Source organism: Euleptes europaea, chromosome 4, assembly GCF_029931775.1.
Source record: "Euleptes europaea isolate rEulEur1 chromosome 4, rEulEur1.hap1, whole genome shotgun sequence".
Classification (NCBI taxonomy): Eukaryota; Metazoa; Chordata; class Lepidosauria; order Squamata; family Sphaerodactylidae; genus Euleptes; species Euleptes europaea.
This window is the reverse complement of record NC_079315.1, coordinates 123,667,442-123,693,408: the sequence shown is the minus strand read 5'-3', so window position 1 is coordinate 123,693,408 and position 25,967 is coordinate 123,667,442. Positions and strand designations below refer to the sequence as shown.

General features: G+C 56.7%; 1 protein-coding gene across 1 annotated transcript in view; it reads right to left on the bottom strand.

Annotated features, from left to right (window-relative positions):
- TLN1 (talin 1) overlaps window positions 1-25,967 on the bottom strand; it is a 39,282-nt gene that overhangs the window by 3,314 nt on the left and 10,001 nt on the right. The window contains exons 16-50 of the mRNA XM_056848215.1: window positions 25,370-25,537; window positions 24,745-25,039; window positions 24,013-24,179; window positions 23,410-23,538; window positions 23,142-23,255; window positions 22,042-22,155; window positions 21,777-21,911; window positions 21,520-21,648; window positions 21,215-21,317; window positions 20,648-20,856; window positions 20,380-20,499; window positions 19,734-19,931; window positions 18,320-18,459; window positions 18,035-18,128; window positions 17,844-17,933; window positions 17,503-17,625; window positions 17,167-17,310; window positions 16,591-16,752; window positions 14,903-15,043; window positions 14,525-14,706; window positions 13,298-13,430; window positions 12,852-12,953; window positions 12,145-12,315; window positions 11,757-11,906; window positions 11,379-11,480; window positions 11,060-11,179; window positions 10,537-10,683; window positions 10,138-10,304; window positions 9,837-10,020; window positions 9,603-9,728; window positions 9,280-9,396; window positions 9,006-9,191; window positions 8,278-8,385; window positions 1,283-1,388; window positions 932-1,056 (exon numbers count right to left, since the gene is read on the bottom strand). Coding sequence (XP_056704193.1) covers window positions 932-1,056; window positions 1,283-1,388; window positions 8,278-8,385; window positions 9,006-9,191; window positions 9,280-9,396; window positions 9,603-9,728; window positions 9,837-10,020; window positions 10,138-10,304; window positions 10,537-10,683; window positions 11,060-11,179; window positions 11,379-11,480; window positions 11,757-11,906; window positions 12,145-12,315; window positions 12,852-12,953; window positions 13,298-13,430; window positions 14,525-14,706; window positions 14,903-15,043; window positions 16,591-16,752; window positions 17,167-17,310; window positions 17,503-17,625; window positions 17,844-17,933; window positions 18,035-18,128; window positions 18,320-18,459; window positions 19,734-19,931; window positions 20,380-20,499; window positions 20,648-20,856; window positions 21,215-21,317; window positions 21,520-21,648; window positions 21,777-21,911; window positions 22,042-22,155; window positions 23,142-23,255; window positions 23,410-23,538; window positions 24,013-24,179; window positions 24,745-25,039; window positions 25,370-25,537 — 5,001 coding nt within the window. The remainder of the gene's footprint in view (window positions 1-931; window positions 1,057-1,282; window positions 1,389-8,277; window positions 8,386-9,005; window positions 9,192-9,279; window positions 9,397-9,602; window positions 9,729-9,836; window positions 10,021-10,137; window positions 10,305-10,536; window positions 10,684-11,059; window positions 11,180-11,378; window positions 11,481-11,756; window positions 11,907-12,144; window positions 12,316-12,851; window positions 12,954-13,297; window positions 13,431-14,524; window positions 14,707-14,902; window positions 15,044-16,590; window positions 16,753-17,166; window positions 17,311-17,502; window positions 17,626-17,843; window positions 17,934-18,034; window positions 18,129-18,319; window positions 18,460-19,733; window positions 19,932-20,379; window positions 20,500-20,647; window positions 20,857-21,214; window positions 21,318-21,519; window positions 21,649-21,776; window positions 21,912-22,041; window positions 22,156-23,141; window positions 23,256-23,409; window positions 23,539-24,012; window positions 24,180-24,744; window positions 25,040-25,369; window positions 25,538-25,967) is intronic.

The window sequence follows — 25,967 nt, the reverse complement described above, 5'->3', positions numbered from 1 at the left end:
ACAGCTTCAGTGGCTGAAGCGGTGAACCTGCCTTCTTGCCGCCAAGAGTTTATGCAGGCAAGTCCCAGCTGTAAATGCTACGAACTTTGGGTACCACCAGGAGCAGGTGGGTGAAGACCAAGAAGGCCAGCAGTCGGGAGCCAGCTGTGTGCTAGTTGGTGCTAACAGAGGCCTACTGACACACACACACACACACACCAGACAGACCCCCTCCGATTGTTTAAACTTTAAAAGCTTCAAAGTCACGAACACAGCCGTTTGTTTTCACAGGACGCAGCAAGCAGCTGCCCCCGGATGCTGGAGCTCCGACAGAGAGTCTGAAGGGAGGCCTAGAAATCGGATGTGACCCACCCCCCACCCTTGGCTCGGTCTCTAAGGAGTCCTGCCCCATGACAGACTGTTTGCAACCACCATGATTCTGTGCAGCGGTCAACTTCCTTCCTTCTGGCTGGAGAATGGCTCTTTTAGGATCCCAAATGGTGCTGCTGCTGCTGCAGGCTGAGGAAGCAGAGAGACTCCAGGGCCAGGAGGACACCTGTGACTTTGTGAAGCCAGAGCATCCCCCATGGGGAGACCCGCCACTCAAGGGTCATTCTCATTCCGGCCCCCACCATGCCCCAGAGAGAAGCCGAGTGCCAACACAGGCAAAAGGCATCGATGTCTCTCAGAGATGGGGCCCCGTGCTGATCAGGGGGAAAATGACACACGGTCTGGGCGGTGAGGGGTGGGGGGCTGCTAGGCCTTGCTCCTGTCCTGCTATGCCCGCCTGAGCAGGGCTCGGCTTGGAGGCCCCGGCTCCTGGCTTTTCTGATCTCTCTGAGACCTCTCAGGGTTCCCAAGCATGGAAGGGGGGGGGGAAGGCCAAAAGCAGACAGGGGCTGGGGGGTGAGGCTGGGGGCTACCAATTCCTCCATCTGGGACGGGGCCCCACCTTGGGCTTGGCCCGTGGCTTCAGCTGCTCCAGCTTCTTGGCGGCAGCCTCGATGGCAGCTGCTGCGCCCAGCAGTTCGTTCTCTGCGATGACCGTAGGATCCTCCGGATCGACCCACTCGGTCCCTGGAGGAGAAGGGAAAGCCGTGAGGATGCCAAACTGTGCCAGGACAGCAAGCTTTCCCCCCCCCCCCCAGAGAGGCCCCCACAGAACCTCCCTAGCCTCTCTTCTTGTTCAAAAAGACAGCTCTGTGAGGCTGCTGCCCTGGGCCAACCTTGGCTGCCTTCCCCATCTGCCATGCAGGGGCTTCAACGCTGCTCTGGCCGGAGTTGTGTGATGCCCCCGACCTACCTTTCATGGCTTCTGCGGCCTGAATGAGCTCGGTCACAGAGCCGGCCACCCGCTTGGAGTACCCGGCCAGCTGCTGCTTCAGATCATGGCTTGGCTTCTGGAGGATCTGGGGCAGTGGAAAAGGAGGCGAGCTCAGCAAGGCTCCTCTGCCTGTGGCACTGGACGGACCCACAAGCGTCCCCCCAGAGCACCATGGGGGGGAGAAGGAACATGGGGACACCCAGCCGCTCACACTGCCTTTGAGACACCCATACTACTTGAGAAACACTGCAGGCCACCCACAGCTCCACACCACGCTTGTGGCTCAGGTGGAAAGGGCCACAGCCCGGGAGAGGGGGCAACTCAGGTATTTCTCTTTTTATAAAATGCTTTAAGAATGCTTTAGAAGAAATGTAACTGAATGGGTTAACTACTAAAAAACTCGTACCACACTGTGCCACGCCTCTTCCCCAGTCTTTGACTTTATTTCTCACACTTCTCTCTCTCTCTGTATTTCCTACAGTCATTCCCAAACAGTCTCTCCTTCCCCCACCCCCCATATCTGGCTCTACCCTCGCCCCTCCCACTTCATTCCTATTCACTGTGTACGTAAATAATGCCAAGTCACTTCCCATTCATGGCAACCCTCTGAATCAATGACCTCCAAAGCATCCTGTCGCTCAGAGCCTTGCTCACGTCTTGCAGACTGAGGACTGTGGCTTCCTTGATGGAGTCCATCCATCTCATGTGGGGTCTTCCTCTTTTCCTAGCATCATTGTCTTTTCCAGGGACTCTTGTCTTCTCATCATGTGATCAGAGTAGGAGAGCCTCAGTTTAGGGTCATGCGGGCTTCTAGGGAGAGTTCAGGCTTTAATTTAATATTTTTTGGGGGTTTTTTGCTTGTCAAGTCACAGCTGACTTAAGGCGACCCAAACGGGTTTCCAGCCAAGCCAGGGCTGACCTTGCTTAGCTTCTGAGATTTGACGAGATCGGGCTCGGCTGGGCTATTCAGGTCAGGGTGGTTTCATCCAGAACCCCCCCCCAATTTGTCTTTATGGCTGTCCACGGTATCTGTAAATCTCTCCTCCAACACCACATTTCAAAGGAATCCACTTTCTTCCTGTCAGCTTTCTTCATCATCCAACTTCCACACCCACACATAGCAATGGGGAACCACTGTGAATTAACTTGGCCCTGGTCATCAGCGACACATCCTGACACTTCAGAATCTTTTCTAGCTCCTTCAAGGCTGCCCTTCTCCGTCTCAGTCGCCTTCTGATATCTTGGTTGTGATGCGGGTCAGTGCCTTTCAGTGCCTCTGCTCTTAGAATCGACCCCTTCCTGAGAAGAAGAATGTTATCTTATTCAGTTAGACACCTAATCAGCAGGACTCAACTGCTTTCTTACCGGAGTAAGCTTTTTATTGAATTGCCTCAAAAATATATGTAAAATATGTATATATCTGTACAGTTTTAGTATCATATGTGTAGATGGTTACAAAGTCTTAAAAATGTTACAAAGTTCAGACATTATGAGTCTTAAACATGTTCCTGTATGCAAGCAATCTTAAACAATCTATACCTCTCTATATGAGAGTTTCAAACCTTAACTCAGTAATAATATTTCATTCAGAAAATATAACAGTTACAGAAATCTTGTAAAAATGGTTAGTTCAATGAAAAAGATCTGATTTAGTTAAAAGTATCTTAATTCAAAGTATCTAGAATATCATAAAATAAGTAGGCATACTTTACCCAATCATGTCATCTGTGAACCTCCCCAGTCTATCAGGACTAGAGAGATCTGAAAGTTCCCAATCCATGTTAAGAATGAATAGACCTTTAAGGTCCTCTGTCTGTTATTTTAGTCTCTGAGAATCTTTGGTGTATGCAAAGGCTAGAGAAATTTCTGAAAACCCTCAGTCTACATCAGGACTGAGTCCCTGAGCCTATAGAGCATATTTTCAGTCCATGCCAGGACCAGGTTCATGAGACCACAGAGAAATCTGAGTGTTCTCAGCCCATGAGAGGACTGTGTCTATGAGTCCCTCCATTTGTTTGAGAGACCTCTGATCTATGCTAAGATCAGAGAGATCTGTGAGTGAACCCCTAGTTCAGGCAAGAACTAGAAAGTTCCATGAACCTTTAATTCATGCTTTGATTAAGGAGTTCTGTGTAAGACCTTAGTCTAAGGGAAGTGTTCTGTGTAAGACTTTAGTCTAAGGGAAGTCTTAAGAACTTCCATGTCTATAAGGGCTGGATAGATTTTAGTGAAAACTCCCTAATCCTTGCTAGGCTTTAAGGAGATTTCAGTGTCTCCATACAAAGGATGGAGAGATCTATAAGAAGGGAGCTAGAGAGCTCTTAGAACCTCCATGTCTACGCAAAGACTTAGAAAGATCTAAGCTCCTCCAGTCCATGAGGACTGGAAAGCTCTAAGAGCCTTAATCCACGCAAGAATCAAAGTCTGAGAGCTTACATCCCACGCAAGGGATGGAGAGATCCATCAAGGCCAGAGGGTACTAACCTGTTAGGAACTCTCTCTTAACTCATGGCTAGAAAGCTCCTTCTTTTATATCCTTCAAGATCAGTATCTTTCTGCCCTTGGCAGGATTTAGTTTTACGGCTTTATCTGATTTTGAGAGATATACTCTGAGTTTGTGCACAACTGCACAGGAACTGTGTGTTCCCTGGGGTAGCAGTTTTTCTGGACATTTCCATATAAGGAGTTCCTGTCCATATCAGGTCATTTGCTGATCATAGCCACACATACTAAACAGTCAGTTTGCGTCTTGTTATGTTTCTATGTTTGATTTTACCAGCATTCTCATTCTCTGGAGAACACGATAAAAATGAATCTTTCCTTAACTTTGTAAGACCATTCTTTCATATTAAAACCCAATATAAAATCACATTACATTATTACATTACATCATTAGGTTACAGTTAGCAAAAATATCACTAAGTACCACCCAGAGTACAAGGAGGTCATAAGCAAAATATATTCCTGAAAGTGTGAAAAGGTCAAAGGAAAAAGTATTTCTGAAAGTGGAATTATTCAAGGACAGAGAGTGCAAAAAGTAATTCTGGCATAAGAGTGCAACAGTACAAGTCCTTGGCAAGAGAATGTTTAGGCTTGTCCACTTTTAAATGAAAGACAAGCCTCTAAATGGCTGTACTTATGAACTTTAAATCGGAAAATTCTACAAACTCTTTTATATGATCTTTATGTTCAGGGATGTTACAGTTACGGTCTCCCTTTTCGTTGATGACTGAGCCAAGGAATAGAACATCTTGAAAAATTTCAACATAATTTCAACATAAATTTACATTATGATTTCTAGTGTCTCTTCCTTGTCTGAATCCAGCTTGAACATCTGGCATTTCTCGCTCCATATATGGTGACAGTCTGTTGTAAGATTTTGAGCATTACTTTGCTCTTGAGTGAGAAAGTAATGTGATGGTCCGACAGCTGCTGGTCTTTGGCCATCTTCTGGTCACTGGGGGTTTGTAGGTGTGGGGGAGGTAGTTGTGAATTTCCTGCCTTGTGCAGAGGGTTGGACTTGATGACCCTGGTGGTCCCTTCCAACTCTATCATTCTATCGTTCTATGATTTTATGATCTCCTTTTTTTGGGAACTGGAATGTAGATTGAGTATTTCCAGTCTGTGGGTTGTTTTTTTGTTTTCCATGTTTTTTGGCATGTTCTGGTAAGATTTTGATGGACTCCATTTCTGTGGCTTGAAATAGCTCTGTTGATATCCCATCTACTCCTGGTGATTTGTTTCTCTCAATTGCTTTGAGCGCAGCGTTCACCTTCTAAAATTGCTGGTTCTCCTTCAGAAGATTCTTTTTTAAAGTCATCAGTCATCTTTTCATCACTTCTGTATAGTTCTCCAGTGCATAGTTCCCATTTTTTCTTTATTTTGTCCTGTTCAGTTAATGTATTTCCATGTTGATCTTTCAGTATGCCTAACTGTTCTTTAAACTTCTCCTTGACTTGTTAGATCTTGTGGAACAGATCTCTTGTTCTTCCTGTTGTTCTCGTCTATTTTTCTGCACTGCTTGTTATAATAGTTCTCCTTGTCTCCAGGCACCAGTTGCTGGAACGCTGCATTTAGACTTCTGATTCTATTTGTGTCACTTTTTACTTTTGCTTCCTGTCTATCTTTACGAATTGTAAGAGTTTCCTCAGCCATCCATCGAGGCTTTTAATTTCTTTAGACTACAGGAATAGTCCCTGCACATTCTTCCTTGATAATATCACTGGTTTCAACCCATAGCTCTTCCGGTTCCCATTCACATGAACCTAGTAATGCAAATCTGTTCTTCACATGGTCTTGAAACTCTTCAGGATTGTTGTTTAGATTGTACTGTGGCATTATGAATGTTTGGTTGTTTTTCTTTGGCTTTATTCCAATTTTTGCTAATAACAATTCTTGGTCTGTACCACAGTTAGCTCCTGGTCTGTTTTAGCAGAGAGAATAGAGCTTCTCCATCTTCTGCTTCCAGTTATGTAATCTATCTGATTTCTCCATTGGCCATCCGGTGATGTCCATGTAAACAGACATCTGTCCGGTGGCCTGAAACATGTTTGCAATGAACAACCTATTGTCTTCACAGAATCCTAAGAGTTGCTCTCCTTCATTCTTCCTAGCCCACATTTTCCAACCATTTGTGATTCTTCTTTGTTTCCCACTTTTGCATTCCCATCACCTATGATTACCAGCACATCTTGCCCAGGTGTGGGATACCAGTAGATACACCAGTATTACAAAAACGCCAAGTGTTCTTTCCTCGCTGGTGGGCTGAAGGGCACCCCCTTGCAAGGCTTCTGCATACCACTCGCTTTGCAGGCAGTGCCCATGCAAATTCTTGCAGAATTTTTCCATTTCTGACTAGTGGTGATTCCCTCGTTTGTGGTTGGTGCCAGCCCAGGCTGGGAGAAAGTCACTCTTAACTCTTTTATCTGGGGTCAAATATTGACATTGGAAGGACAAAGAGAAAGGAGGAAGTTCCAGGAAACTTTGGGGTTAACTGGAAAATGGGACCCTTATTGGGTCCCAGCTGCAAGGATCCCTTCAACCTTAGCTGGCGTAGGAGGGATGCTGAAGACCGGTGCTGTCCTGGGTAGGCAAGTGGCCTGAGAAGCTACCGCACAGACTGCCAGCAACGCACCCCCCCCCCAGGCCTCCTGCCATTCAGATCCACACGTCTGACACTCTACCGAGTGTTATTCTTCCACCCCCCTGGAGCATGACCCGGATCTCCCACTGACTTATGGCTGTTTTAATGGCAAGGAGGAGTTAAATTTAGCCTTTTAATCTTGCCAAAGTAGTAAATGAGCTACTATCGAGATGAATCAAGATGCACCTGCAAAATTATCTCATCATCATTATAAGGGGCCAATCATATTACCTAGATTCCTAGAGGGTAAGCACATGTTCAAGTTAGAAGGATTTATCATAGTTTGCAACTGTTATTATTCCTATAAAAATGTCACACACGCACACAAGGCAAATCATTCTTCTGTGGAGGTGTTTGTAAAAATAACCCAGGTGAGATCTCATAGAATGATAGAGTTGGAAGGAGCCATACAGGCCATCTAGTCCAACCCCCTGCTTAATGCAGGATCAGCCCAGAGCATCCCTGACAAGTGCTTGTCCAGCACTGGACTGCCAGTGAGGGGGAGCTCACCACCTCCCAAGGAAGCTGTGTGTATTGGGCTTCCAAACTGAGACAGTTAATTGAAACCTGATTCGCTCTGAACCACGTGTATTCAATTATCTTTCAGAAAGGTTAGGAGATTTGATTTTCCTTGCATGTGGTTTTTCAGTACTTACAGGGTTAATTAGCTCACGATGGGAAGCCATGTAGTCTGTCACTAGCAGTAGAAAAGAGCCAGAGGTACAGCAGCACCTTAAAGAGTAACATTTCTGGCAGGGGATGAGCCACAGCTCACTTCTTCAGTTATGTGCCAGAAAATTTGTTAGTCTTTAAGGTGCTACTGGACCCTTGCTCTTTTCTATTTCTAGGGTTAGTTAACATTAGCATATTCTTATTACTCTCTCACCTAATATCAAGAGTTTGTTCTTTTTCAATAAAAGTTCATTAACTCACTGAAAGATTCTGTTTGGCTTGCTGGAAAAGGTTCACATGCTGAGAACCCTCCATTTATTGCACGACAGAGAAATTCTCTGCCACTGAGGTTTTACCTGACAAGATACTGTATCTGAGGCCATTTAGCTCAAGAGAGCAATTCTCACAAGAGTGAACTGGTGCAGGTTCCTGAATAGGCCACAAGGCAACGGCCCCCCTTCGACAGTGTGCCCCTCTAGAGGAGGGGGCAGCCCTCTGCCCCCTGAGGCAGGGCTCTTCCACCCCTGCCCTCTGAGGCCTGAGAACTGGCAAATGAACCCAGGCGAGGCTCTTCCATGCCAACCACATGCTCTGTCACCAAGCAGCAACTCTGTTGGACCCCTCCTGCCATACACACACACACACGCACAGACTTTCACCCTCCTCCTCCTCCCGAGGCTGCAGAGCTGCTTGCCCAGGAAAGCCAGTGCCAAGCAGAGAGTTAAGCCCAGCCTCCCCGCAGGTGAGGAGGTTGCCCCCGTGGCAGCCGGGACCCTGCTCCCCCTGGCATTGGCAATGGCTTCTCACTGGCTGGCACAGCACAGCACGACACAGCACCAGGGTTAAGGTGCTCAGCACATCCATGCAGCCGCCGGGACCCTCCAGCCCAGCAAGACCTCAGCTCACCCCTGAGGCCCAGCACCCCCAATGCCAACTTCCCCCACCTCGTCTCCACACGCAACCTGTGTGGCTGCTGTTGCTCCTCCCTCCCGTCCTGCATATGCACATCATGGGCACACTCCCATGCGAGCACACCATACTCACCGGCTGCCCGGGGGGGGGGGAGAAAAAAGAGAGGTGAGAAGGGGCCACAAGGGGCTTGTGCTCAGCCCTGAGACCCACAGCCCCGCCCTCACCGCCACAGGGCAGAGGCACTCACCACCAGCACGTGTTCCAGCAGCTCCAGATAGCCGGTGGCACACTCCTTGCCAAAGCGCAGGGCTCGGTGCCGGACATCGGGGCTCACCTCCGGGTGGTAGGCAGCTTCCTGTCAAGAACCCACAGGAGAAGTGGCTCCCCAGAAGGAACGCAGACAGGCCCAGGGGGTCACGACTGCCAACTCTGGACCACTCCAGCAGAGGCGGCACAAAAAAGGAGGGCTCCGGCTGGCCTTTCGGAGACACGCAGGGCCAGCCTCTCCGTGCCTGACAAACTCTGCTTTCTGTGCAGAGAAACTGCTGGTCAGGATTGGGACCGTCAGCCTCAGGACAGCGGTTCTAAATATCTGTGGCATTAAATCAGGGTGGCCAAGAGGCACGGGCCAACGCCAAGCCTTGCCTGGCCCCTAAGAACCGCTCCCTCCCATGAAGAGCCCCTCCCGGGCAGTTCTGACTCGCTGACGCGCCTGGGCTTGGCGCTTTCCGTCCTTTCCAGCTGCTGGGCTTCCACCTCTCCACTGGGCGAAGGACCATTTGGCGCCACCTTCACCATGACCGTCTGCATCACACCAGCTTGGTCTCGAAATCTGAACTCGGTGATGCCCCAAGCCCCTCCCCTCACGTCGAAGATCTGGGATTCTGAGCACTGCTCATGACATGGAGACCCTCCTCCAACAGCCCCCTGTGAGGTGCCGCCTCCCCCCACCCCGGTCCAGAGTGGGCCCTGCACCTTGCAAGAGCGCAGCATGTCTGCGATGGCCCGGCGGCTCAGGTTGGCGGTGGCAATCACGTCCTCCTGGCGGCATGAGTTGCCAGCCGCTACAGCCTTGGCAGTCGCCATGGTGATGCCTTTGGTCATGCGGATAAAATCCTCTGGGGTGGAGGTCTTGGCAGGCGGCACCTGGGAGCAGAAGACCTGCAGGAGAGAGGGTCCGAGTCAGGCGGGGGGGGGGGGCAGCACAGCAAGAGTTGGGGCAGCATATCCCCGGCGCCGGCCCACTCACGGAAAGCTCTTGGCGGATGTGCTCAATCGTGGCCTCCAGCGCTCGGGTCCCCTTCGTGGCCTCGTCCTCCACAGCCTTCACCGTCTTCAGCAGCGAAGTGACGTTGGTGACCATCACCTGCCAAGCAATCAGCCAGAGAGCAGCTCACCCCTGGGAAAGGGACAGAAAGGCCGGGCGGGGACGGGGAGCTGATGGCCTTCCCTTGTGCCCAGGGCGACTACGCCCCCTGCCCCAGCAAGCCCACACCCTGCTTCCTGCCCATCGAAGAGCCTTTGAACCCGTGTGTCCTCCCCCCCCCCCCACCGCCAGTTCCGCATTCCCACCTTTGCAGAGTTCTTCAGCTGGTACACCGTTGGGTCGTCTCCAGATTTGCCAGCCGCTGCCTTAGTGGCGCTTATCAGGTCCCCAAGAGCTTTGGCTACGTCCTTCACAGCATTGATTAGCACCACCTGGGGGGCAGAGGGTTTCCGGGTCATGAGGGAGGGAGGGAGGGAGACTGGAGGGCGGGCAGGGCAGGACACACAACAGAACCAGGCCCCTGCTTTTGCAATTGGTACCTGAGTCTCGGGGTCCTCAGAGCCCAAACTGGATGCCCCCAGCTTCACCACCTCCGCCAGCCGAGTGATGGTGGCCACGGAGGACTGGGCGGCTTGGGCCAGCTTCTCCTGGCTGGCCGTGGCATTCTGAACCAGGACCTTGGTGTCCTCTACCAGGGCCTTGGCGGTCTTCAGGATGGCCTCCCTGCAGAGGAAGGGCGACAACGGGGGGGAGGAGGAGGAGGAGGGCGTGAGTCACTCAGGGGAGCCTCCTCATCAGCTGAGCGTCCCCTGCAGACTGTGGTCCTCCCGGCTCCCGTACCGGTGATCAGCAAAGGTCTCTACATTTTCACGATTCAGGGTCCCGGCAGTCGCAAACATAATCGTGGTGTCCAGATCAGCGATGATGCCCGACACGGCGCTGGCTGCTGTGATGCACGCTTGGGTGCCGCGGTTGCCAGCTTGTAGCGCAGCCAGCACATGAGACACCTGCAGGGGGGGAGGAGAGCGGGAAACTCCCCTGGTCTCCAGCATTCTGTGGGTGGGCCCACCTTCCCTCCCAGCTCAGCAGGCAGAGGACATTGGGGGGCTCTTGGGCCCCAGCCCATCGAGAGGGGAGGCCTCCAGGCGCGCCAGGCTCCAGCAAGCCCCTAGAAGGACAGGAGGGACGGAGCCTGGGCTCCTTCCCCTGTTGGCACCCACCCCAGTCCCAGCAGGGTACCTTCTCTGAGACTCTGCGGGCACACTCAATCAGCTCCTTCTTGGTGTAAGCGTCGCTGGGACTGCACTGGAGGGCCCCCGCCTTGGTCACAAGTGCCGCACAGCCGTGGCCCAGCTCCTGCACCCGGTTCTTGATGTGGGAGCCGATCTGGGGACCAAGGAAGGAGGGGAATGAGTTGGGACAGGAGCTGCAGAAAGCTTCCTTCACCCGCCCTGAATGCACCTCCCGTGCTACCATTCCCTGGCCTCGTCTCTCCACGCCATCCAATAGCGGTTGGACTCCTGACCCCACCACTCCTATTTAGGAAATTCACTCAAGGGACACTTCAATCTCAAATGATTATGAGCAAGATCATAGGCAAAGTTCTTGGAGGGGCCCCCCCATGTGAAAAACCCTCCAGTCTTCTGCAAAACATCTGCAGAAAACCATTCCCCACCCTGACCAGAGTCCCCCCACCCCTCCCCAATGCTCCCGGTGAGAGATCCCTGTTCCCTGTCCCAACTGGAGACACCCCCCCAGTCACCTCCTCATTCTCAGCAGTGAGGGCGGCGGGCTTGGCCTGGTGCGCCAGCTGGCCATAGTCACTGGTGAGCTGGTTGGCCAACGTGCCCAGCTCATCTGGGTTGGTGGTGGACTTGGTGACCTGCAGAGAGAGAGGAGAGTGGCAGAGAGGAGAAGGGCAGGGCAGGGCGGTCCTACCACAGAGCAAGGGGTCAAGGGGCTGCGAGACAGCCTCGACCCAGACAGGGGGAGGGCCTGCAGAGGGGTCTGGCCAAGATCCTGGCAGGATACCACGTTTGCTTCTGGAAAGCAACAGACCCGTCCCCCCTGCCCTGCCTCACCATCTCCTGGACAGTCACAGCAATGGCCTTTGCTGTCTTCACCATGGTCGTCTGGTAATCCACAAAGGTCCCCTCGGGTTCTCCCACGGGGCCCTCATCCAGCTGCATAGAGAGAGAACTGTTGACACCAAAAGCCAGAGGGAGCAGCCGTTGCACTAGAGCAGAGGGAGCAGCCCCAGAGGGAACCCAGTTCCTGCCTCCAAGTTGCTTCCAAACCCCACTCCATGGGGGTGCTGCTTGTGATCTAGAAAGCTTCTAACAAAAGGTCTTCCATACAAATATGCCCCCCCTGCCCCCCTCGGCCTTAAGACCACCAGCAGCAGCAGGGCTGCAACCCGACAGCTGCCCCCCCGCCCGCCGGCCCTCCTCCCAGCTCACCTGGTTGATGGCTTGTGTGATGGAGTCCACCATGCCCCCCACTACCCCTGCCGCACTGGCAGCCTCGTTCAGCGTGGTAGTGAGGTCCTCCACAGCCTCCTTCATCATCTGCACAGCCTCCTCCAGGGCTTCCTGCGTATGAGCTGCTTGCTGCAGAGAGGGGCAGAGGTCAAACAGCGAGCCGAGGGGAGGGGGACTCACCGAATGTCTTGGCAAAGCTTCAGTGATGCCCCACCCTTAGCACATCAGGACAAGGGGGCCTCTGGGAGCTCGGGCGTGCATGCTGCCCAGCCAAGCAGAGGCAGGACGGGACCTCCAGGCCATGGCGGCCCTGGGCGACCTCCCGTTCCCCTCCCCACACACCCCACTGCTGCTCCCAGGCAGGCACCTTTGGGTTGCCCCCCGCCTCCTTGGATGTGTAGAGCATTTGCAGGGCCGACTCCGCCAGCGTCTTGGTCTGGTCCAGCAGGTTCATCTGCTGCTGGTGATTGAGGGTCTTGGAGGCGGCCCCCACGGCGGCCAGGACCAAGGGTTCGAAATACTGGGCCAGCTGGGACACCTGCAAGGGGAGGTCGGGTGAAGCTGCACGGCTGAGCTGGGGGCCCCAGGCCAGCGGGACTCCAGAAGCCACAAGCACAGGGAGGGGGAGGGAGGGGGATGGGTCGTCCCCCTGCCTTCCAGCTCCTTTGGTGGCGCTGCCCACCACAGGAGTTTGCAAAGAGCCTGGCCCTGGTGCACTCCAGCCTCCCAGAGGGAACCTCGTTTGATGGGGCTTCGCCTTCTCCCTAGAGCTCCAACGTCTAGTTTATTACTCACAGACTCTGGAGCACGATGGAGCTCACACCAACAGCCCGGGGGTGGCTTCTTTGGCATGCTTTAAGTATGGGCATCTCCTCCATTCTTTACCGTATCTTTACAATTCCCAGTGAAACGGGCCGAACCCTTCCCAGCCACCAAGTCCTTCTCCAGCCCCATCCTCACAGGCCACTGAAGACTGAGGAAACCTCCAGCGGCAGCCCCAACCTCCGCTCTGCTCAACGCCCTTCCTCCGCCCAGATGCTCCTCCGCCTCCGCTGCCCGCCAGCGCCCCGTTACCTTGTGCCCGAGCTGGGAGGCCTCGGCTCGTGCTGCGTTGGCCACCGGCTCGATGAGGTTGCTGATCTCCTGCACGGCCATCAGCATCTGGTCATGTAAGGCCTGGAGGGGTGGGAGGGGGGGGAAGTGAGCGGCCAGGAAGTGCGTTGGGGGGGCCACAGGTCTCGCCCTCTGTGCTACGCCCTCAGGAGCAGGCAGTGCAATGCCCCCCCAGGTTCACACAGAGCCCCCCCCACTTCTTCCCCTCCTGGCGCTTCTGCCAAGAACCTGTCTGGATCCCAGAAGGCGGTGGGGATCTCAGCCCCCGCCTCTCCACGGGTCGGGGACCCCTCTGGCTGGGAAGATGCTGCAGACAAGCAACAAGGCAGGATCTGCCGCAATGCCAAGACCCTGGGACACCCCCCCCCCACTTTCTCCGACTGGGATGGGCAGCCCCGCCCCCTCACCTCCTGGGAGATGCCCTCGCGGGGGGCCAGCTGCTGGCTGATGGCTGCCAAGGAGGCCTGGTCGACGTCCCGGATACATCTGGCCAGCACCTCAATGGCCTCGTCGCACTCCCGCTGCCCGGGCGCCTTGTCTCTGCAGGGACAACTCTCTCGTCAGCTCACCCCCCCGGGGAACGGCCCCCACTCCTCCACCCCCCACTCAGACAGCTCTCCCCCCCCTGCTCTGCTGCACCCAAGCCGTGAGAATCCAGAGGTAGCAGTAAATGAAATGCCAGAGACCTCACTGGGGGCCCAACCAGAAACCCCTGGCAGAGGGCAGGGCTTGAAAAACAACCACAATCTGATAAAATCCAGACCCGGTGCCCCAAAGACAAAGTTTGCACAATCCTGCATAATCCTACAACAAATCACAAAAACAAAGGTTGTACAGAATCTTGTCCACTTTGCCCAATCCATTCTGCAGAAGCTGCCCAGCACTGCCGCCCGTCCCTTGACAATTCTTTCCTTCCACACACACCCCTTCAGCAGGCATCACTGACCCATAAGGACCAGAAAGCTGCTCCTTTTAAAAACAAGAGCTGAAACTCCCAGGCAGCGCTGCTGTTTGAGCCCAGCAGCAACTTGGAGACCAAGCAGTTTGTCACGGCATAAGCTTTCGAGAGTCAAAGGTCCCTGAAGAAGGGAGGTTTGACTCTCGAAACCTCACACCCAGAAAATCTTGCTGCCCCACAAAGGTGCTCCTAGACTTGTATCTAGCTGTTCTACTTCAGAGCAACACAGCAACCTTCTGGGACTCTCCCAGGAAGCTGTTTTTGCTTCCATACATTCCCACTGTGTTCTGTCAATCGAGGGGAAAAGCAAGTGAGGTGTCCATGTGGAACGTGAAGCTGACTTGGGGCCAGAGAAACAGGTGGTCACGCAGAATCCCGTCAAGGACGGGAAAGACACATTCTCCAACTGGGAGCCAGGAGGCAGGGGGGCCTTTGCTCGGGGGACCCGGCCAGGACAAGCGGCCCCCCAGGGCAGCCTGCGCTGAGCTGCCTCGCTCCTCTTCTGGGCCTGCAGGAGGGCCTGCCGGGGGCTTTGAGAGCCAGAGCCCCAAGGGCTGGGCGAGGGCTGAGACCAAGGGGCACCTGCCTCTGCTCAGGGCCACCGCCTCGCTCTGCGGGGCTGGAGGAACAGAGGAGCCAGGGAGCAGAGACCCCCCTCCCCACAGCCCCCACTTGCCTCATGTTGGTGATCAGCTTCTTGATGGAGTCCGAGACGGTCCGTGAGTGCCCCGCCAGCACTGACCACTTGGGGGGGTCCTTGGGGTTCATGGCGAGTGAGCGAGCCGTCTGGATCAGGCCAGCAGAGCTCTCCAGCATGGTCTTGGCAGAGGAGATGATGGGCTCCATGGCTCTGCGACCCTGGGGGGTGGGTGGAACTCACTGGTGAGCGGAGAGAGGGGCCAGTGTGCTCCCCCTCCAAAGAGCCAAAGCAGGAAGCATCCCACTCGAGCAACCCCCCCCCTCTGCCCTCTCCTTGCAAGACACAAAACATCTCCTTAAACTCTGCCCCAGGGACAGCGCACCGCACAGCGACACCCCCACCGCAACCACTCACCTCCGGGCTGATCTGGGCAGGCACCGTTGCAAACTCCGGGTTGGAGGCAAAGGCGGTCAGATTGTCCACAGCCTCAATGAGGGGAGCTGTGGCTTCACGGCAGCGCTCACGGTTCTCAGGGGTGAAAGCCCCATCCAGAGCCTAAGGGGAGACAGACACGGACAGCCTCAGGCCCGCCACGCAGCACACCAGCCCCACGGAGAGAGCCTCTCCACTCTGACCCAGGATGAGCAGCCAGCAGCACCCCAGCTCAGCTTCAGATCGACAGGTCTCACTTTTGCCTCTGTAAGATGCCCCCCCATCCATGGAAAGTAAGTTATTTATCAAATGCTCAATAGTTCTCCTCACAAAGGAAAAAAGATTATGCAGTCAACAGTCCTGGCAAACACAATCTATCAGTTTAATCAACTACTTATAGCCATCTTGTAAGGTTTACAAAACTGCTGGCTGTGGGTGCCTACCTGGGCAACCGTGATTGTGGGGCGACTGTTTAGTACGGGTCCTGAGTATAGGGAAAGAGGATGGCGTGTTTTCACCTTTTCTTTGTTCCCTTGCCCAGCCTGAATGTTTGAACAGGCCGTGTGTGTCTTTTTTATTCATGCGTCTTGAATTCATGCGTTTTATTATGTCTTGAATGCTCTAAGCCTGATCCCGGGAAACGTATAACGCCAATTTGCAGGGAGGGGCAGAGGGTAAGCTCGCCATCCCTGGAAGCACAGCAGATGGAAATGGTTGCAATCCATCACTCCCGTGCTGGCTTGTAGGAGTGCAGCAGGAGGGGCGGCAACTAGGCAGAGCCTCTAAACGAAGTGCTTGACGTACGGTTAACGTTAGCAGGAGATAATCTCAGTGCTGTTGGTAGCTGTGGGGAGCACCCGGTTTGTTTTTGGCATTCCTGGGGAGCAAGGGGAAGGGGCAGCGGTGCCAAGCAGAGACTCGAGGGGGCCACAGGGTTGGTCTGACCTCCTGGGGACCACAACCCAAAGGAGCAGATGGGGGCGGTGAGCCTTGTTCCTTCACAACAAGAACAAAATCCCTCCTTTTAAATTTTATTTTTCATATCATTTTACAACACAGGAGTGGCAAAAACTCTTTAAAAATTTAAACCAATTTATTATTTATTAAAATATGTATGTCCTGATTTTTCTCTTGGCTCAAGGTGGCTGACAGACCCATAGATTCAAATTGGCTCCCACCAATTTTAGTTAATTGCCTCTGTTTAAAATCTGCCTTCCTAGCAATTTTTTTTTTGGGGGGGGGGTCATGAGTTTAGCAAGCGGAAGGCTCCCTGGGAGCATCCTCGGGGAGCCACAGCTGGGAAAGCATCTCTGCTGGGGTCTTTGTTCGAGAAAATGGCACCAGGTCGGTGGATCCATAGCCTCTGAGCCAGCAGAAGGCAGCTCCATAAATTCAAGCACAGCTTTTTCTCAGTGGCTCCAAAAACCACGGGAATGACAGAAAGAAGCCAGGAGCCGGGACTGATCTGGCTCTTCAAGCCCTTTGCAATTAACTCCTAGACCTGCCACAGTGGGGTGGATCCTACCCCAGGCCTGCCACCCCACGCAGCAAAGTCTGAAGCTCCCCTTGGAGAAGGGGCCGCTTAAATCAGAGGAAGGTCCCTCGGAGGATGGGCCCATCCGGCCCACTGCCCCCACCTCCTATCAGCCATGGGCCCACACCCCCATTACCTTGATGGTCTTGACCAGGTTGGCGGTGCTGTTGGCCACCTCCTTGGCAGACTGAACAAACTGGCGCTTGGCCACAGGGTTGGCCGTGTGGGAGGAGGCCAGGCGGCAGGTGTTGCAGAGGGCGGACGTGTGCTTGGCCACGATGGTGGCAGCCGACAAGACCTGCAGGGGGGGGGGGGGAACAGGGCAGGGTCACCCACCTCGGCCCGAGGCATGCAGCTGCTCAGCTGGGAGCCTGCACGGAGGCCACCGCCCTGGCCAGCCACAGAGACCCCACGCCTCCTCCGCCTTCCTTCCACACAAGGGCCCAGCTGGCCCTCTGCCCACCCGCCCACGCCTTCCCACCGGCCTGCCAGGCTGCAAGGGTCTCCCTCAGAGCACCACAACTGGCCTTAACACACCTCGAGGAGCGGCCATCGCTGGGCTGCGCCCTCTCACCCTCAGCCCGGCGAGACCCATTGACCGGCCCAAAGAACTCTGGCACTAGCCAAGGGCCCTACCAGCTGCCGTCTGATAGAGCGGCCCTGGAAGAATTGCCCCCCCCCTCGGGTGCTTGCCTGGAGGGCTGCCGCCTACCTGTGACTGGGTGCAGGCAGGGTCAATGAGGTTCTGACAGGCCATCTGGATGGCTTGGTTGGCTCTGGCAAACTGGGTGGGGTCCACCAGGCCTTGCTGGCCAGCCTGGCTGTTGGGATCAGAGACGCCAACAAGGTAGGCTGCCTGGAGGAAAGGTGGAGAACGGAGCAGGTGGGAACAGCCCAAGAGGAGCGGCTGGGCTGCGGTGAAGGGCTTTGGGACGACCCTCCTCCCAACCCAACAACTGAGCTCTGCAACCTCGGTTCTCTCGCAAGGTCCTCCTTCGAAAGAGCTGAGAAGGTTGCCCAAGGGGGGGGGGGGCTCTGGCCTTCTCACCTGGGCAGCCGCTTCAGTGAAACCACAGAGGGCCTTCGAGGCGGTGCTAATGGAGTCTCCAAACTCAGGCAGCTTGCTGTTCTTTGCATTCTGGGAAATGCCTGCCATGGCTTCTCCCAGGACCTGCCGGACACAGCAAGGCAGCTGCTAGAAGGAAGGAAGAAGCAGGCCCCACGGGGGAGAGGGAGCAGAGCCCATGGGAGCGGGACTAAGCGCCCCTGGCCATCCTCCCAAGTGGTGCTCGCAAGCAGAAGGAGCAGCCCAGCCAACCCCGCAGCCACACCTCCCGCAAGCCCCCTCAAGTCCGCGGTGCCCTGCCAAGAGACCCGCCCGCTCCTCACCTTGGAGTTCTCCATGACACTGTCCAGGCAGTTGAAGTAGGACATGTCGTTGACCGCCTGGGTGGGGTTCTCCAGGAGCTCCCGCACTGTCTGCCCAAGGGGAGAAGCCAGCTCAGGGTCACTCCTGCTCCACCACGGCTCCCCACCCCCCAGCCGGCCCTCCCCCTCCTGGGCACTGCCAGCCCACTCACCTCCAGCTCCCGCAGGGCATTGGCACACTCCTTCTGGCCCGGGGCTTGCTGGGTGCACATGGTGATCAGCTGGTTGATACTGTCTGTCACCGCCCTGCCAAGACAGAGACAGTCCCAAGAGCCCCTCACCACTGTGGCCGGGGGCTCCTGCTGGGAAGTGGGGAGCTCCCCTCCCCAGGCACACACACCCTGCTGGGCACTGGAACCAGCGCCTACCACAGCCCTCTGGCGGTGATCTCGAGCCCTCCCTTTGCCCCACCTTCCCGTGCTGGGATGGAGTCCTACCGTGCAGCAGCGGCCAGCTGGTTCTTGAGGGTAGGGGCGGCAGGGTCCGCAGAAAGGGCTTTGGCTGCCAGCAGCAGCTTGCTGGATGACATGGAGATGCTCCTCAGGTTAGAGACCACCTGGGTCTGGGCTTCCTTGGACTGCGGGGAGGGCAGAAGGGGGGTTAGAAAAGGGGGTTGGAAAAGGGGGGCTGGAAAGCTCTTCCCTTCCGGCCGCTTGGTCAGTGTCCAGCAGGAACCCAGAGGCACTTGCCGGCATTGGAAACCCCCCCCCCCCTCTTCCCAGATACTCCCCTTCAGGACTTTCTGTTTCCTGCTTGGGCCGTCAATTATCTTTGGTCTGTTCACAAGGCCATACATGCAAGAGGAACACTGAAGCTCTTTTTATAAGGAATGGGGAAAGTCAGTTCATATTTTCTAACCCCAAAATTAAAAAACCTAATTAAATGTGCAATGTTCAGTAGGCTTGTAACACACTCGAACTATGCCAAGAGAAGACTAGAAACAGAATCAACATGCTAGAAAGCCAAACCTCCTGCTTTTCCCTGTCTACTCTTTTACACTCCCTGCTCTTCAGAATACTTCTGTCGTCTGCCTCTATTTGCTGTTTTTATTCAGCTAGAAAATTCATGTGAAGATCCCTGTGCTGGTTTGACAGGGACCTGTCACCCTATTGAGGTTATTTTCTTTAAGAGAGGTCTCCTGTGCAGAGGCCTCTCCAGAGACCTGTGATGCAGCGGCTGGAGCTCGCCCCAAACTGAAGGAGTCTACAGAATCCTTCCTAGCTATGACGTCCAGTGATTCTGAAGCAGCCAGAGCCCAAAAGGAAGAGAGATGAAATACCCAAGACTAGCCTCTTTTTTGTGACCCCCCCCCCATGTAACCACTGGAATCCCCCATGAGCGGAGAAAAGTCAGGGCTGGGGAACGCGTTCCCCAAAAGCCACACCCAAGGAGGGGATGTTCCCAGCCCAAACCCCCTAAGAGCCCTTCCAAGAGACGGGCAGCCAGAGGGCACTGTGAGCCAGGGCAGCTGCCAGGCCTGGGCGATGGAGAGGCGCTGTCTACACCCCATGCTGGGCACACGCTGCCCACCGACACCCCCTTCTGCCCTTCAAGGGGGAGACCGCTGGGGTTGGCCCCAGCCTCAGGCCAGGAGGTGCTTGATGTCCACCCGCCCCATTTAACGAGTATCAGATGGCCCCGCAAGGGGACTCAGATGGGCCCTGCCCAGGTCAGCCCACCGGATTCAACCTGTCCCTTCTTAAGAACACCTCCCCCTCCTCCTGGGAATCCCCTTGCCTGATTCTGCCTACATACCCCTCCGCGCGCACGCACAAGGGCAATCCAGACAGCAGAAAGCAGGCTCCCCATTCCACCAGCCCACCCCGCTTCCCCCTCCCCACCAGCTCTTACCGGGGACTGCCCAGCCATCTCCACACCAGCCTGCAGGAACTCATTGAAGTCTTGGCCAAACTTGCCCGAGGCCTTGGCCAGGTCCTGGGGGGTCCCACGCGATGCCTGCACCAGCTCATTGGCTGACTGGTTCAGGCCAGCTGCGGCCCGGTTGAGGTGGCTCTGCGCCTCCTGGAAGTTCTTGCTGCTGGGCGGGAACTAGGAGCCAAAAGCAGGAGTCAGACTCAGCCGGCAGGCGTCCCATTCACAACCACTCCACAGGTCCTTGCCCCTCCCACAGCAGGAGGAGCAGCCCAGACCACTCCACCTCTGCCAAAAAGCACAGAGGCTGGACTGCTGTGCTGCCCGCAGAACGGTTTGCTGTGTGCTGCCTGTACCCCGTTCCTCTGCCAGATAGCCCACATTACAACACCCGTCTTTTTATCCCCAGTCCAAGTGATTTCTCCAACTACGGCTGCTGCTCAGCTGAAGGAACAGGGACACACACACCCCTTCACTGGTGGTGGAAGGTGCGGCCAGAAGTCACAGCTGACTTATGGGGACCCCGCAGAGTTTTCAAGGCAAGAGCCGTGCTTGCCCTCGCCTGCCTCTGTGCAGCTTCTCTTTGCATCACGCATGCCGCCTTCTCTCTGAGAGAGACACTCACCGAGTCAGCCAGAAGCTTCCGGCTGGCCTCGCCCACGGTGCGGATGGCCGCGTCAACGTCCCGCTGCCCAGGCAGGCAGTTCACACAGCGGTTCAGGGCTTGCGACACTGCCTTGGCCACCTGTCGGGAGAACCCCCAAGGGGTCAGCTCGCCCACCCTGGGAGGCTGCCGCCATCTCCCGTCCCCCCGCTCAACCCAAGCAGCAGAAAGCAAGGGAGGGAGGAGGGGGCAGGAGGAGAGTCACCGCGGGGGAGGCCGGGAGGCTGACCTGCGCCAAGCGCTGCTGGCCGTCGGGATCCCCTGGCTTCGCCACTGCCTTGCGAGCCTCCTCGATGAGGTTGCCGGCCTTGTCCATCACGTCTCCGGCACACTCTAGCATGGCCACCTGCGCCTGGGGCTCCTCGGTGTTGGCTGCCACCCCCCGTGCCGCCTGGCTCAGGGAGCGCAGCGCATGGGCCACATCTCGGGCTGCCAGCCCTGCAGGGACACAGAGGACAGAAAGAGAGTGCCAGCCCGGCCCACCTGCCTCTGGGTGCCTAAACAGCCTTTGCCCACAAGGGAAGGTGCCAAGGGATTCCACCACATGCTGGGAAAAGGAGGAAGAGGAGGAGGAGGCAGGGAAGGCAGGCCACAGCAGGAGTCGCTTGCTGGGACGCAAAACCTGCTGCTGCTGTTGCTGGGCTCGGAGGGGCCCCTTGAAAGGCACAGGCCAGACTTGACCGAGGAAGAGGTCTGGCCGAGTGGCCAGAAAGCCACCCGTGACAACCGGCGGGGCCCTTCCCAGATGGCAGGGGAGAGACAGGTGAGCGACTGAGATCTCAGATAGGACCAGTACCTGTGTAGTTCTCATTGCCCTGGGCAACCTCTCCCAACAGCTGGGCAATGGCAGAGCTCACCGCTTTGGTGCTGTTCCCCAGATCCTGGGCACTTTTCTCCATCTGCAACAGAAGCAGAGCCCGTGGCATGCAGAGGCCGTGCGCCCAGAGAACTCGGCAGAGCCTCTCCCTCAGTCCTGCCCCTCTCCACACACTCACACACACAATCCCTGCTCGACGGTTCTCTAAAAACCGTCCGATCCCCTTGACGCATAACAGCCTCCTGGCCCCCAAGCCTCTCTTCCCCCCCACAGGCCCCGCTCACCGTCTCTCCCGGCAGCGGCTTCAGCTTGCCCTCCTGCGCAGCTGCCTTGGCTTCCTGCAAGTCTCGCTCCAGGCTCTGCACCAGGCTGAGGGCAGAATCGATCTCCAGGGGCCCGCAGGCCTCCTGGGCCTGCCGAGGAGAGAGAGAGAGTCAATCACCGCAGCTAGGCAGCGCCCCGGTCCCAAGCCCCTTCCCATGCCCACGGCCACACGGCTGCCTCCCCTCCCGCTGGCATGGCCTGACAGAGGCCGCAGTACCTTCTGTGCTGCGGTGCGGAGCTCGGCTAGAGCCGCTGCCAGGTTCTTGGCGCACTGGCTAAGCTGCATGGCAGACGCCTGGTCCACGATGGTGGGCACGGTGGCCTTGGCGGCAGTGACCATCTTCCCACCGGGCTACAAAGTGGACAGAGAGAGCTGTGGTGGCACAGCTGGGCATCAGGCCAGCAGCCTGGTCCCAGCCTCCTTCGGGCAGCACAACACGGCAACCACGTGCCACCCAGCCCCATCAGGGGCACCTCCTGACCTGCAAGAAGTTCTGGCTGGCAGCGATGAGCGACAGCTGGGCGCTGGGGCTGTCGGGCTGAGCCTGGCTGCCGCGCACCCCCTGCACCAACATCGGGATCTGCTCAGCCACCACCTGCAAGCGGGCAGAAGGAGAGGAAGAGTTGGTTTTTATACTTTCTCTACAACTTAAAGCAGAATCAAACCAGCTTACAATCACCTTCCCTTCCCCTCTCCACAACAGTCATCCTGTGAGGTAAGTGGGGCTGAGAGAGCTGTGACTAGACCAAGGTCACCCAGCTGGCTTCATGTGTAGGAGTGGGGAAACCAACCCAGTTCACCAGATTAGAAGAAGAAGAAGAGTTGGTTTTTATATGCTGACTTTTCTCTACCACTTAAGGGAGACTCAAACCAGCTTACAATCCCCTCCCCCTCCCCACAACAGACACCCTGTGAGGTAGGTGGGGCTGAGAGAATGTGACTTGCTCAAGGTCACCCAGCTGACTTCATGTGTAGGAGTGGGGAAACAAATCCAGTTCACCAGATTAGCCTCCACCACTCATGTGGGGGAGTGGGGAATCAAACCCGGTTCTCAAGATCAGAGTCCACTGCTCAAAACCACCTGCTCTTAACCACTACACCACGCTGGTGTAGGAGAGCAGGGCTAGAGATCCACCTGCAGAGAGCAAACCAGAGCTGCCCCAACTCCCGGCCTGCTAGCGCCCCCTTCCCCAGCTGCTGTTTCACTGCCTTCTCCTGGGCAGAACGGGATCAAGGAGACACAATTCCCCATACGAGCTTAGCCACGGAGCTTGGCACGGCACCCTGGCTTAGCCACTGCCCCAGACAGACCAACCCCACACGGCTGCTGCAATTATGACCTCCTGACGCTGGCGGGCACGGACTCAGGCAGGGGAATCCAGGGAGGACTCGGCCCCGATGCCACGTTCGTTCAGCCCTCCCGGGCAACTGCTCAGTCATTGTGTGAGGGCACGATGGTGGAACAGATGGGCCACTGGTCTGATCCAGCGGGGCTGGTTTGATGCTCAAAGGTCAGCGGGGCAGGCTGGGGGGGGGGGGGGACGGACGCCCGCGTCTCCTGCCCCTTGCTGCGTGACTTACCTTGCAGCTCTGCACCAGCTGCTGCTGGGCAGAAGGGTTCTTGTTGGCCGTGGCTGCATGCTGGGCAGCCGCAATGGTCTGGGTGGCGGCAGCGGCCGCTTGCTTCGCTGCATGCTGAGGAAAGAAAGCATCGAGGAAGGGTGAGGGCGGTGGGGGCCCTGCTTAAGACCTGGACCAGGCTCCCCAGGGGGCTGCGGCCCGTGGGAAAGGAGGCCCTGCAAAAGGGGGGCCTCGCTCGTTCCCCTGCGCTTCATGCGGTGGCCCTCACCTCCAGCCGGTGCACCAGCTTCTTCTTGATGGCATTCTGGGCCGCGGCGTTGGTGGCCATCCGGAGCCCCTCCGCTGCCTCCCGCAGCCGCTGCTGCTGCTCTTCGCTGTCCGGGTGGGCTGCAGCCCCCTGGGGAGCAAGCAGGCAGGGAGGCGCTCGTCAGAGCTGTACCCTCCATCACTCCTCCACCCAACCCAGCCTCACTAGCGCAGCGCTGCAGACCGGGCACAGCGTGTGGCCGGCCACCCCAGGAAGAAGGGAGATACTTGAGCCAAACCAAATGGGTCAGGACCGTCAACAGCATGCTGCTCTGGCTAGCTGGGTCTGCTGCTGTCCACTTCAACCAAGCGCTTTGCAGTGGCATCAAGAACCACGGGGAAGCCACACACGATGCCGGCCTACCTCTCCCAAGGAGCAGGCCATTAAGGAACACAAAGGCGTGAGAACCCCGCCCACAGGGCCCACCCCCTCCCAGCCACGGAAGGTCTTGTGAGACCAGCTCTACGCCTGGAGCCCAGACCTGGAGGAGGCGGCCCCAGCCAGGCACGCCTCAAAGCCCTTCCCGCCAACGTGGCCCCCAGCTCCCTCCCTGCAGGGTCGGACCTTTGCTGCCTCCACCATCTTGGCAGTGGCATCAGCCAGGATCTTGGCAGCACTCAGAAGTTTCCGTGAGTTCTCGAGGTCTGTTTCCCCCTCGGCATCAGCCTTGATGGCGTTCACCAGGTCAGAGGTCGCCTGGGCCAGAATCCGTGCCTGACGCACCATTTCCCCTGGAGGAGGACAGCAAGAAGAAGAGAGGCCTTAGGCACATCAGAAGAGCCCCACTGGATCAGACCAGTGACACCTGTTGCCTCTCACTACCCCCACCCCCGGCCTGCCTGATCCAGGACACCTGGAGCGAAGAGATATTTCCATTTGACCCTGCTGACCCTACTGCCCATCGGCTTCATTGGGTGTCCCCCAAACGCCAGTGTTACAGGAGATGGAGGAAAAGCTCTCTCTACCCACTTTCTCCCTGCCACCCGTGCACAGTGTTATAAACCTCCATGGTCCCACCCCCAACTTAGACCTTTTTTTTACTCTGAGAAGTCACAAACTCTTCTGCCTTTTTGTCAAAGGAGGGGCCCCAGTGTGCTCAAGGCTCAGCGTCACCCACGGGGCCGTGCAGCTCCAACACCCCCGGTCACAAACAGCCCCTTCCCCAAACACTGCAGCCCTCAGCCTCCTAGCCAACCAGCCCGTTCTCTGGCAAGAGTGTGTCCGACTGAGCCAGGGAATCCCCGGCAGCCGCAGCGGTGACAGTTCAACCCTGACACCGGCAGAGCTGGGGCTCACCAGCATCCCCCATGGAACTGAAGATGTTCTCCGTGACGTTGAGGATGGTGTCGGTGGCCTGGTCGTAGCGCCCGATCGGCTGCCCACCCGTGGCGTGTTGCTTGATGTGTTCCAGGAGGTCGTTGAGGGCCTGCGTCACAGCCGTGGCTGCCACCCCCACGTGCTTCAGCAGCTGTTGGTCGTCAGTGGCCGCCTGGGAGGCATCCACGCAGCTCTCCACAGACTTGGCCACCAGCTTCCCGGCCTCAATGAGCTGCTCCTGGCACACGGGCGAGCTGATGGTGGGGGCCACCACCTGCCGGGGGGAGAGAGAGCAGCCAGGTGAAGGGGGGCCGGCCCGGCCTCTCATGGCCAGCCCTGGCCCAGAAAGGCACGGCCCTGCCCGGGCTCGGAACAGCCTTCAGTAGAAGCAAAGGGACGCCGGGCTCACCAACAGAGAGAGGAAGTCCCTCAACCCCAAATGCGCACACCTGTCCCTTCTCTGTGGGGGTTGGGGGGGGACAGCAGGAGTCTCCCCCACTTCTCACTGGGTCTTCACTCCCCCCTGGGTGAGTGCTGCGTGCTGCTCTGGAAAGACCCCAGCCATGAGGCATTCAGCCAGGGAGGCCCTCCCTCCACCACTCACCTTGGTACAAGCCACCAGCTGGGAGGTGGAGAGGGCGCACTGCGTGGCTGCCGCGATCACTTGGGTCTGCAGTGCGGAGTCCTCCGTCTTCTGGGCCACGTTCTTGGCCTTCAAGACCAAAGCTGCTGCAGCACTCGCCACGGCCTTGGCCAGCTGCATCAGCATGTCCTGGGAGGGGAGGGCAAAGCGTCAGGCCTGTGGACGTCGCAGCCAGGTGCAACGCTCGCGGGCAGTTCTGCAGAGAAGCAGGAGGCCTTCACGGCTCAGCACTCAATCAGAGCACCCGCCCCAGGCCCTCCCCACACTCCTCCAATGCTCCCAGAGAGAGAGACAGACAGACACCCCCTCCCCCGTTTTGCTGCCCCCCACACACAGCCTCCACTCCTCGGCTGAGCTCCAGCCAGCCCCACGAGTCTCCTCCCAAGAACTACCTGCCCGAGCCAGCTGTGCTCCTGCCCACCCCCAAGATTTCCCAGGCCGCCGCCACCGCCACCATCTCCAGCCTCAATCACATGCCTGGAGACTGCCGCACACCAAGCCCATCACCAAGATCAAGCACCAGAAGCCAGCATGGCCTTGAAGTGGAATCGGGGGCTGG